Source organism: Lepidochelys kempii, chromosome 5, assembly GCF_965140285.1.
Source record: "Lepidochelys kempii isolate rLepKem1 chromosome 5, rLepKem1.hap1, whole genome shotgun sequence".
NCBI classification, from domain to species: domain Eukaryota; kingdom Metazoa; phylum Chordata; order Testudines; family Cheloniidae; genus Lepidochelys; species Lepidochelys kempii.
This window is the reverse complement of record NC_136384.1, coordinates 1,350,232-1,361,875: the sequence shown is the minus strand read 5'-3', so window position 1 is coordinate 1,361,875 and position 11,644 is coordinate 1,350,232. Positions and strand designations below refer to the sequence as shown.

Below are 11,644 nucleotides of genomic sequence, written 5' to 3'. Positions count from 1 at the left end.
GATGCCCAGCGCAGCAGTCTGGGAGCTGACCTTGTTCGTGAAGACAGAGGCAAAAAAAGCATTGAGTACATTAGCTTTTTCCACATCCTCTGTCACTAGGTTGCTTCCCTCATTCAGTAAGGGGCCCACACTGTCCTTGGCTTTCTTCTTGTTACCAACATACCTGAAAAAACCCTTCTTGTTACTCTTAACATCTCTGGGAGAAGGACTGTGTCAAGTGTCCCAGGCCCACAGGATCGGGGCTGAGCCCCAACTTAGAAACGGGCTCTCGGAGGATCCCTTCAGTAGGTCAGGACCATCCCCCCGGGGCCGCTCTTCCTTCCAGCACCCGCTGGCCTCCGAGACTGAGGGCAGACACTGCAAGCCGGGGGGGGAGCACTCCCTGTGGGCGTGGTGAACCCCTCTCCCCGAGGGGCGGGAGAAGCCATAGCGCGGCCTGTACGGGGCCAAGGGCGGTGTGACTGCATGTGGGTTACCCCGAGCGACGGAGCTACACCGAAGTAATTCTGCAGTGTGGACCGGGGCTGAGCCTCCTGCCACCCCCGGACTCCTGCCCACTGAGCCAGACCCTGGTACTGACGCGCCCAGCTCGGCCCTGCAGGGACACCCGGCAGCCTGGCCCAGCCGGAGCAGGTGTGTTAGTCTGTAGCCAGGGGGCTGCAGGATCCATTCCCTGGCTCTGCCTGTCTGTCAGTCAGTCCCAGCGAGAGCTCAGCTCTTAACACAGACACCTCCTGGCATCTCAGGCCACTGGCCCCCGGAGCCCCAGGCTGGGTCACGGGCTCCGCCTGCAGGGGATTCGTTCTGTCACTGAGGTTCCCCTTGTGCTCTGGGATCCTCCATCCGTCTGGCTGGCTCCAGCCAGACTGTTAACACCCCATGCACCCCCACCCTGATGGTCACATGACCCACCCCACCCCTGTCTCCCGCTCTGCCCACTGGGGAGCAATCCCCTATCCAGCCAGGCACTGCCAGGCTCAGGGGTCACCCCGACATCACAGGCAGGCCCCACGTGGGCACACAAGGGAGGGTTTCTCACTTATCCCCAGGGCAGGGCCCCCCAGCGGAGTGGAGTTGGAGGGCAGGGGGAGGGTTGGTCTCAGCTGTTTTCTCTCACCTGTCTCAGAAGAAAACAACCTGAAATTCACCAGAATGTGAGCAGCACCCAGGCCCACCCCAAGTGAGCTCACCCCCCCAGCAGCCCCCAGATCCCACCCCACCCCAGGGACCCCTATGTCCCCAGCAGTCCCCAGATTCCACCCCAGGGAGCCCTATGTCCCTGGCAGTCCCCAGATCCCACCCCACCCCAGGGACCCCTATGTCCCCAGCAGCCCCCTGGGCCCCCTCCCAACTTCCCCTTTGCATCCCCCACATTGTGGTGCCCAGTCTCCTGCTGTATTTGGAGCTTTGTCCTTGGCACATTTCTTCCCGTCTGAGCATCTCTGCTGCTGTACGTGCCAGGCAAGGGACCAGGAGCCAGACCAGCGTGAGGGGCCCTGGCCTAGGGAGAAGGTCCCAGCTTCACTGGCTAAACTCCAGGTAGCACGGGGCCCCAAGGCTGCTCTGGGATGGGGGACCCATGGAGACCAGGGGCCCTGGCATGCAAAGCATCAGCCAGCTCTGAGCAGCTTGGCCCCGCTGCATGCTGGGATCTGCAGTCTCCCCCCACGTCTAGCCATGAGCTTCTGCAATCCGCTTCCAGCAGCGAGCTTTGGGTCAGGGCTCAGCCTCGCCCCGTGCCAGCGAGTGACTCCCACCAGCGTGCCAGCTGCCAGGCCGGGCAGACGGGGTCACTCTGCTGGGGGAGTGGCTGGGAGCTCCAGGGCGTTTGTTATCAGCCCGGGGTTTGTTATCAGTCACTCGGGCATGAACCTGCAGTGCCATCTGGTTAATGAGCCTCCTGCAGATTGAGCCGCTCTTATCTCCTGCTGTCGCATGCGATGCCAGTCCCTGCACCCCATGGGCAGGGCTGCCTCTGGGCTCCGAGCTGCACCAGGAGCAGCCAGGGACCCACGTGGTTCCAGGCAGATTCGGCGCGATTGCCCCCTGTACATCCTCTGCTCCAGCGAGCGACGGGACCGCAGTGCTCTGCATGCAACGGGCACCACGAGAACCCACACTGGCCCTAACCCTGAGCCCCGATGAGCAGGCCTGGCCCAGCAGCCCCTCAGGCTCTCGGGACAGGCCTTGGTCTGAGCTGTGTCTATGCAGCCAGCCCAGCCTGCCAAGGCGGCGCTGAGAAAGCCAGGACCAGCTGGCCCCGGCTACGGCCACCCCTCCTCCATAGTTCACTGATCAGAGTTGCTGAAGTCGGGGGGGACAGCCCGTCAGGCGATCTAGCCCATCCTTAGCCCGGCTGGGTAAACAGGGCCCATGGCAGCCCCTTCCCCTGGCACCTGCCATCCTTAGCCCATCTAGCCCATCCTCCGAGCCACAAGCCACAGGACGGAGCTGCTGTTATTTGCCCATGAGGGGGCCACGCAGCATGCAGCCCCTGTGGGATGGGCATGGGCAGACCTGCCAGGCACATATACAGTTTGCCCAGTTCACAGTTTCCCTGGCAAATAACAAGAGTTCGCCCTTCCCTACACCTCACCCACTCCCTAGGAGAGGCGCTGTGACTAGAAGGGGAAACTGAGGTTCAGAGAAGGGACGTGGCCTGCCTAAGATCACATACTGCGTGAATGGCAGAGCTGGGAAGAGAACCCAGGAGTCCTGGCTCCCAGGTCCCTGCTCTAACCACTTGATCCCACTCCCCTGCCAGAGCTGGGGATAGAACCCAGGAGTCCTGCCCCCATCCCCGCTCTATCTAGTGTCATGGATCCACAAGATGTGTGCTATGCCCCAGGTTGTGAACAGTCCTTTGGAGAATCCCTTCAGAGGGCCAGACTCCCACAGGGCCCTGCTCTGGGAAGGGGTGATTCCCTGTTCTGTTCATTCCCTCTGGGGCACCTGGCCTTGGCCACTGTCGGGAGACAGGATACTGGGCTAGATGGACCTTTGGTCTGGCCATTCTTCCTTCCCCCAGCCCCGCAGCCCCATCGCCTCTGAATCTGAACCCCTGGGCCCCAGCCTCCTGCTCCACCCCCAGAGCCCTGCCCAGCGAGTCCCAGCCAGACCCTGGGCAAGACATGTCTCCTCCGCAGGGACCGATGCCCCCTGCCAGGGTCTGCAGTGCTGCCCGGCAGCCTGTTCCAGCCAGAGCAGCGTTTGTCAGGCACCTGGAGCCCCCATGGGCAGCCCTTAGCTCAGCCCAGAGATCTGCAGGCTGAAGCATCGTCCACCTGGCCGAGCAGAGCAGCTCCCCAGCCGGGCTGGCCTGGCCCCAGGTCAGGCCCTGGCCCTCTCTCGCTCCCTCGGCTGGTCAGTCCCAGGTGCGAGCAGCCAGTTCCCTCCAGTAGCCTGCTCTGTACCCCCTGCCTGGCCTGTCTCAGCCCTTTGTCCTCCAGCAGGGATCTCTGCCCAGCTTCCCTGCTGAGAGCTGGGGGGACCTCCTGCCCCTTGCCTGTGGGTCCCTGGGTGTCCAGGTGCTGGGCACTGGGGTCCCATGGCCTGGCTGGGATCCAGCATCACCATGGGGTGCGGCCAGCTCCTTAACAACCTTCTGCACTGCGGCCCAGACGGCCCCGGGACACCCACTTCCTTTTCTGCGCTGACCCTGGAGCAGACTTACCCCCCCATGGGTAACAACGCAAAGTGCGGCAGGAAACCGAGGCATGCCTAGGAGTCATCCAGACATTACAGACCATCCCCCTTCTTTGGCGATGGGTTTCGGGGCCCCGTCCCCCAGCCCACGGGGCCTCCCCAGAGCAAGTTGCCAGAGCGGCGCTGGGAGAATCTCTGCCCTCAACACCATGGCCCTGGCAGGAGCACGCGGTCTTGCGGGCTGTGCCAGCTCGGCCAGGGGGTTGCTGGGCTGCCGTTCCCAAAGACATGGAGTCCAGTTGCCCTCCTGGCGCAGGGTGTGCTCAGCCCACTCGGGGCCATCTGTAAATGGCTGGGGCTGGGCACAGCAGGCCGGGGAGGCCGGCGGGGAAGTGGAGCCCAGAGTCCTGGGTGACGGAGCAAGGCTGACAGGACATGGCGGGGGCTGGCGGCCGGTTCGGCGGGGGCTGGGACCTGAGGGCAGGTCTAAGACCCGTCCAGGCCTGTAGTGGAGACACCCCCACACCGAGGGGCCATTTCTGTCACCCTCCTCTGAACCTTTCCCATTCGAATGTCCCGGCTGGGGCTGGGGCGACCAGGCCTGCCCGCCGCGTTCACGGGGTGAGGACGGGGGATTTCTACAGGGGCTTCATGGCATTTTCCCTCTTAATAACTAAACATTAAGCACGGGGGACCCTGCCCAGGCAGGCGCTAGGTGCCCTTGGGGGCAGGGCCCCACATGCCCTGGGGAGCCCGTCCCGGCCAGGCTCTGGGATGTGGGGCCCCTTGCAGGGCCTGCGGCTTGTCAGGTCAGAGGCTGAACCGGAGCAGAGGCTGGGGCCGGTGGCCGGGGCAGGGGGCCGGGGAGCGGGGCAGGGGGACGGGACAGGAGCCGGGGGACGGGGCAGGGGCAGAGGCCGGGAGGGAGCCGGGGAGCGGGGCAGGGGCCGGGAGGGAGCCGGGGAGCGGGGCAGGGGCCGGGAGGGAGCCGGGGAGCGGGGCAGGGGCAGGGGCCGGGGCCGGGAGGGAGCCGGGGAGCGGGGCAGGGGGACGGGACAGGAGCCGGGGGACGGGGCAGGGGCAGAGGCCGGGAGGGAGCCGGGGAGCGGGGCAGGGGCCGGGAGGGAGCCGGGGAGCGGGGCAGGGGGACGGGACAGGAGCCGGGGGCCGGGGAGCGGGGCAGGGGCCGGGAGGGGGCCGGGGAGCGGGGCAGGGGGACGGGACAGGAGCCGGGGGCCGGGGAGCGGGGCAGGGGCCGGGAGGGAGCCGGGGAGCGGGGCAGGGGCAGAGGCCGGGAGGGGGCCGGGGAGCGGGGCTGGGGCTGGGACGGAGCCGGGGAGCGGGGCTGGGGCAGGGGCCGGGGGACGGGAGGGGGCCGGGGAGCGGGGCAGGGGCCGGGAGGGGGCCGGGGAGCGGGGCAGGGGCCGGGAGGGGGCCGGGGAGCGGGGCTGGGGCAGGGGCCGGGAGGGAGCCGGGGAGCGGGGCAGGGGGACGGGACAGGAGCCGGGGGCCGGGGAGCGGGGCAGGGGCCGGGAGGGAGCCGGGGAGCGGGGCAGGGGCTGGGGCCGGGGCCGGGAGGGAGCCGGGGAGCGCGGCAGCAGCGGACTGGGAGGCTGGTACCCAAGGAGTTAAGGGCTCGCCCCGCCCCGGCTCCGCCTCTCCGGTCCCCTCCGCTCTCAGGGCCGCGCTCGGAGCCGCAGAGAAGCGGAGACACGGAGCGGCGGAACCGAGCCCGGCCGGGCCCCTGGCGAGCCCGAGCTCCGCTGCGCCCCGGGGCTGCCCCCCGCCGGAGCGCCCTGCTCCCGATCCCCTGCCCCGGCTCCACCCGGGGCCCCCGCCCCCACTCCGGCCATTGCCCCGGGCCTGCTGCAGCCCCCCGGCCCCACCCCAGGGCATGACCCCCCCATCCCCACCCCTCCCCAGGGGCTGCCCCCTCCCCTGCCCCTGGTGCCCAACTCCCCTGGATCCCCTCTGGTCCTGGGGCCCCTGAAGGCCCCCAGGCCCTGCGCCTGTCTGTGCCCCCGCCCGGGCAGGACACTGGGCTCCCAGCTGGGGGCGAGGGGAGCTGTGCCCAGGCAGGGGGCCGAGCCGAGCACTATGTGAATGGCTCTGGGGGTGCTCAGCGCGCCCGACATGGACTGGGAGAAGCTGAGCCGGCGGCCCGGGCTCTCCCTGCGGGTGGACCGGCTGGACGAGGGTGACGGGGAGCCTCTGGCCGCCTGGCAGGGCTGTGGGCGCCTCCGGCCCTCCTCGTACCGGGCCCTGCGCAGCGCTGTCTCCACCCTGGCCCGCATCGACGACTTCTACTGCGAGAAGATCGGAGCCGGCTTCTTCTCCGAGGTCTTCAAGGTACGGGGACGGGCACCTGGGGACGGGCAGTGCGGGACGGAGACGGGCACCTGGGGACGGGCAGGGCAGGACGGGGACGGGCACCTGGGGACGGGCAGTGCGGGACGGGGACGGGCACCTGGGGACGGGCAGTGCGGGATGGAGACGGGCACCTGGGGACGGGCAGTGCGGGACGGAGACGGACACCTGGGGACGGGCAGGGCGGGACGGAGACGGGCACCTGGGGACGGGCAGTGCGGGACGGGGACGGGCACCTGGGGACGGGCAGTGCGGGACGGGGACGGGCCCCTGGGGATGGGCAGGGCAGGATGGACATGTGAGGATGGGCAGCATGGGATGGGATGGGCACTTCAGGGACAGGGCAGGTGCATGGGTTGGGCACCTCAGAGGGGTAAGGGTTGGGTGCCATGGGGATGGTCGTTTGCGCAGGGTTCTGAGGAGACTGGCGCTTCAAAGGGGTGGGGCAGGTGCATGGGGATGGGAGGGCTCCATGGGGATGGTGCCTTGGAGGGGTGGGAAACTGGGCAGTGTGGGGACCGCACAAGGGACAGGGACCATGGTTGCCTTGTGGCAGTTGCCTCTTCCTTGTCCTATGCCCCGGCTCAAGGCCTCTGGCTGGGGGTGGAGAGGGCCGGCTCAGCAACCTGTCAGAGCCGTTCCTCCAGTTCCTCTGGGCCATGGGCGCGTGGGCTGGGCTGTGGGCCAGGGGCTAGAAGATAGGAGGGTGGGTACCAGTGGGCACCAGCCATGGGGGCTGGGTGCCAGGGAGCGCCGGCCATTGGGCTATTGTGGGGACACCCCACTCCCTCTCCCAGGTCCCTGGCACAGCTTCCCCCAGGCTCCTGCTGGCCTCTGGTCTTCAGGCCTTGGCCCTGGCATTTGGCCAGGTATGGAGTTCAGCAAGGCTGGTCGGCGTGGCCGGGGAACCCTGAACCCCGCACCTCGTCTCCAGGACAGTGGCTTTCCCCTCCCCCACCCAAACCTGGGAGCCCAGGGTCCCTGGCGCGGGGACCTGGGTCAGGCGGCTCTGCTGTGGGCAGTGCTTCCCCTCTGCAAACCCAGAGCAACCTCACCTCGGGGCTCTGGGACGCGCCAGACACCACACGCTCTTTGCTGGGCCCTGGGCTCTTAGGCACCACAGGGCCTGGGCACGAGGAGGGGGCTTTGTTAGCTGGGGTGTCCCGTCCCCTTGGGTCTCGGGTGCTTCAGAACCCCTCCCTTGCTGAGCTCCTGAGTGTGTGTGGGGGTGTCGGGACTCCCAGGGCAGAGGAGCAGTGTGTGTCCGTGGCTGTGTGGGGGTGTCGGGACTCCCAGGGCAGAGGGGCAGTGTGTGTGTCTGCCCAGCCGCAGGGGAGGGGGCTGCAGTGGCTGAGCTGTGGGGGCCCCTGCCCTGGGCTCCCAGGGCAGAGGGCTGGCAGCTGGGGCCGGAGCACAGGATTGTGTGTTGCAGGGTGTGGGGCGTGTCCAGGCTGTTTACAGCTGTAGGGACAGTGGGAAGCCAAGCCAGGAAGCTCTGGGTGTGAGCGGAGCCAATGGGGCCGAGTGGGGGACAGGGGGTCCCTTGTAATTCTGTGGGGCAGGTCAGGGAAGAGCGACGTCTTTGCACCTCAGTACGGCAGCTTAGCGGGGTGCAGCTGTGGGCCCAGGTGGCGTTGGGCAGAATGGGATGGGGGTGCTGGGCCCATCGATGACCTGGGTCCCACCCACTGTTGAGCGCGGTGGCGGGGCCAGTCGCGGGCAGGGCGCTCTGCCTGCCGGGGGTACAGGGGAAGGCTAGTGCCCAGGGTGCCGGGGGGCAGCTGGCATCGCCGTCCCGCGTGATGGCTGGGGCTTGGGGAAGCAGTTTGATTATCGAATCGCAGCCCAGCAGAGGGGCCCTGATGCTGGCTGTGGTGGTGTGTCTGTGCCGTGGGCTGCAGGGAGTCGGGCCCTGCCCCTGTGGTTCTAGAGCTCATCAGGCCAGGGCCCGTGGGGCCGGGGTCGTGCCCGCCGCGGGGGTCGTGGCCCGTGGGGCCGGGGTCGTGCCCGCCGCGGGGTTCGTGGGCCGCAGGGGCGGCCCATCTCGCCAGGGGCCATGGGGCCAGGGTCGTGCCCGCCGCAGGGTTTCTGGAGGGGGGAGCGGCAGGGTCTGGCCTGGGCTCTCCGCACAGCCTGTCTCACGGCCACAGGGCCCTGCTCGTTTTCACAGCAGCTGTCCTGGTGCGGGGTGGGGAGGGGCCGCTGGGGGCGGGAGGCTCCTTCTCTGCCCCTCCCTCCGCAGAGGAGCCTGCGAGTGTGAGCCTGCCCGGCTGCCCGAGACGGTTTGGCAGCGTATGGCACGAGGTGTTCGAGGCGCCCACGGGTCGTAACACCCTCCCCCCCATGCCTGGCCCCATGCGGCTTCATCCCTGGGGTCCTTTCAGGGGGGAGCAGAGCTGAGAGGGGCTCCCCAGGGTGCTTGTGGGTGCTGCCCAGCATGACAGCGTGAGCTCCAGCCCCCGTTTGCAGCTCTCCGGTGGGGCGCGGGGTCAGCCTGGGTCCCAGGGAGCTCGCTAGCTCCATGCCTGGAAGAGCCCCCTGAAGGTCCCCCTGCCCCGGCCTCCTGCTGTGGCCTTGGCACCTGGGGCCGGTTGGCAGGGATCTGGGTCTGGCGTCCTTTCCCCGCCCCAGGGCCCCGCAGGAGGGCTGGCTGCCGTGGGGAGCAGCTGCTGCCTTGGTGACGCTGGCCGTCCCCGCGAGAGGCTGGCCCAGGCAGGCTAAGGGTGGCATTCAACACAGCCAGGCGGGCGGTTGGCTGCTCAGGGAATACGGCTCCATCTAATAACGACTCTCCTGCCAGCCGGCGGGATCCGCGCCCCCAGCTGGTGGGATACACGTGCCCTGCGCCCCCTGCCGGGGGTTCGGGTGGCAGCGGCGGGGGAAGGGCGCAGTTGGGAGTGGGCAGCAGCGGGGGAAGGGCCGGGGGTTCGGGTGGCAGCGGCGGGGGAGGGGCAGGGGTTAGGGTGTCAGCGGCGGGGGAAGGGCAGGGGGTTAGGGTGGCAGCGGCGGGGGAAGGGATGGGGGTTCAGGTGGCGGGGGAAGGGCCGGTGGTTAGGGTGACAGCGGTGGGGGAGGGGCAGGGGGTTAGGGTGGCAGCGGCGGGAGATGGGCAGGGGGTTAGGGTGGCTGTGGCGGGGGAGGGGCAGGTGGGGGTGGGCAGCGGCGGGGGAAGGGCCAGGGGTTTTGGTGGCAGCGGCGGGGGAAGGGATGGGGGTTCAGGTGGCAGCGGCGGGGGAGGGGCAGGGGGTTAGGGTGGCAGCGGCGGGGGAGGGGCAGGGGGTTAGGGTGTCAGCGGCGGGGAAAGGGACAAGGGTTAGGGTGTCAGTGAGGGGGAGGGGCAGGGGGTTCGGGTGACAGCGTTGGGGGAAGGGACAGGGGGTTAGGGTGGCAGCGGCGGGGGAAGGGCAGGGGGTTCGGGTGGCAGCGTTGGGGGAAGGGCCGGGGGTTCGGGTGGCAGCGGCGGGGGAGGGGCAGGGGGTTCGGGTGGCAGCGGCGGGGGAAGGGATGTGGGTTCGGGTGGCAGCGTTGGGGGAAGGGACAGGGGGTTAGGGTGACAGCGGCGGGGGATGGGCAGGGGGTTAGGGTGGGCAGCGGCGGGGGAGGGGCAGGTGGGGGTGGGCAGCGGCGGGGGAAGGGCCAGGGGTTCGGGTGGCAGCGGCCTGGGAAGGGATGGGGGTTCAGGTGGCAGCGGCGGGGGAGGGTCAGGGGGTTAGGGTGTCAGCGTTGGGGGAGGGGCAGGGGTTCGGGTGGCAGCGGCAGGGGAAGGGCCGGGGGTTCGGGTGGCAGCGTTGGGGGAAGGGCAGGGGGTTAGGGTGGCAGCGGCGGGGGAAGGGCCGGGGGTTCGGGTGTCAGCGGCGGGGGAAGGGTGGCCGGTCGGCGTTGAGTGTGTGGTGGGGAGGTGTCGTTCCATACCACGGGGGTCCTGGCTTAGTACAGCTGGGGAATCTCACCTGTTACCCCTGTGCTGAGCCCAGTCCCTGGTTGGACCAAAGCCCCCTCCAGAAGGGCTCCGGCGTGGATCGGCAACCCGAGCCGGGGAGTCCCTGGCCGTCTGTGCCAGCGGGAACCACCTCCCTGGCACGCATTTGGGTCTTGTTTCTAATGTGCATTTCTTTGGCCTCAGCTTCCAGCCCTTTGTCTCTCACTCGTCGTTTTCACGAGTGCTGGAATAATTTGTAACAGCAGCGAGGAGTCCTTGTGGTACCTTAGAGACTAACCAATTTGTCTGAGCACAAGCTTTCATGAGCTACAGCTCACTTCATCGGCTGCATGCAGTGGAAAATAATTTGTGTGTCTCTTCTCTGCACCTCTCCAAGTGTTCAACGTCTTTTTAATACTATGGCCGCCAGAGCTGGACGCAGGATCCAGCATCCGTCTCAGCAGCGCTGTGTACGGAGGTAAAATCCCCCCGCTCCTGCTCATACCCTTAGCCCTTTGCAGCAGAGCATCGCGCTGGAAGCGTTTGTTCTCTTCCTCGTCCACTGTGGGCCCCGGATCCTTTTTCGAGTCGCTGTTTGCGTTTGGCTGTTTTGAACCCCATGTTGTTTGAATGGGCCCAGCTTAGCGAGTGTCACCCTGTCCTCATTACTTGCTGCCCCTCCCGTCTGGCTGCTCTCCACAGATCTCCCCAGATTGCTGATGACAGTAATAATCCCTGGCCTTTTCCTCAGTAGCTCTGCACAAAGGAGGGCAGGATCAGTCTCCAGTTTTACAGGTGGAGAAATCGAGGCACTGGGCAGGGAAGCGACTTGTCCCAGGTCACACAGCAGGCCAGTGGCCAAGCTCAGGCTAGAACCCAGCTCTTCTGAGACCCAGCCCAGTGCACTATTCCAGTATTCTAGCCACTTGGCCAGGCCACCTCTTACAGTGACTAGTGTCAGGCATAGTACCAATCCCAGCAGAACCCCACTAGAAACACCCCCGTTCAGTGATTCCACATCAGTGACCGCTTCTTGAGATCCGTCAGTTAGCCAGTCCTTAAGCTATTTAGCATGTGCCTTATTGATAGTGTACACTGCTCGTTTTTAACCAGAATGTCACACACCTTCCAACAGTCTGTTCCATCCTTCGTTAACTTGGAATCTCATCAAAGGATGAAATCAGATATGGTTGACAAGACCTGTTTTCCATAAAACCTGTTTTCCTGTCTTTCCATTCTTTGTCACTTGAATCCCATATCAGTTTTTCCATTATTTTGTCTGGGATTTATGTCAGGCTAACCAGCCTATTGTTACCCGGGTCATCCTGCTTGAGCTTTTTGAATATTGATGCAACATTAGCACTTCTCCAGTGTTCCGAATTTTCCCCAGTATTCTGGGATTTATTAAACATTTATCATCAGCAGGCCAACTCTTTTAGGACTCTTGGGTGCAAGTTACCAAGACCGCTGATTTAAAAATGTTTATCCCTAGTAGATGTTGTCTAACATCATCCTCAGTTCCTACTGGACTGGGTAGTACTTCATTCTTGTGTGATATGAGTACATCATCCTGCTTCTTTCCAAATACAGAACAGAGATATTTTTGAATGCTTCTTCATTTTCTGTGTCATTGTGAAAAACTTTGCCATCTCCATCTAATAATGGGCCTCTGCCATTGCTAGGGTTTCTTTTATTCCTGACATACCTTAAAAA

The 11,644-nt window shown here is 66.1% G+C and overlaps 1 protein-coding gene across 2 annotated transcripts in view; it reads left to right on the top strand.

The window, feature by feature from the left end:
• Positions 1–5,235: 5,235 nt before the first annotated feature.
• TESK1 (testis associated actin remodelling kinase 1) overlaps positions 5,236–11,644 on the top strand; it is a 31,485-nt gene continuing 25,076 nt past the window's right edge. Inside the window, exon 1 of one of the 2 annotated variants that reach the window (XM_073343285.2) lies at positions 5,236–5,994. In XM_073343285.2, coding sequence (XP_073199386.1) covers positions 5,749–5,994 — 246 coding nt within the window. In that variant the 5' untranslated portion in view covers positions 5,236–5,748. The remainder of the gene's footprint in view (positions 5,995–11,644) is intronic. The other variant, XM_073343284.2, reaches the window with a different exon arrangement.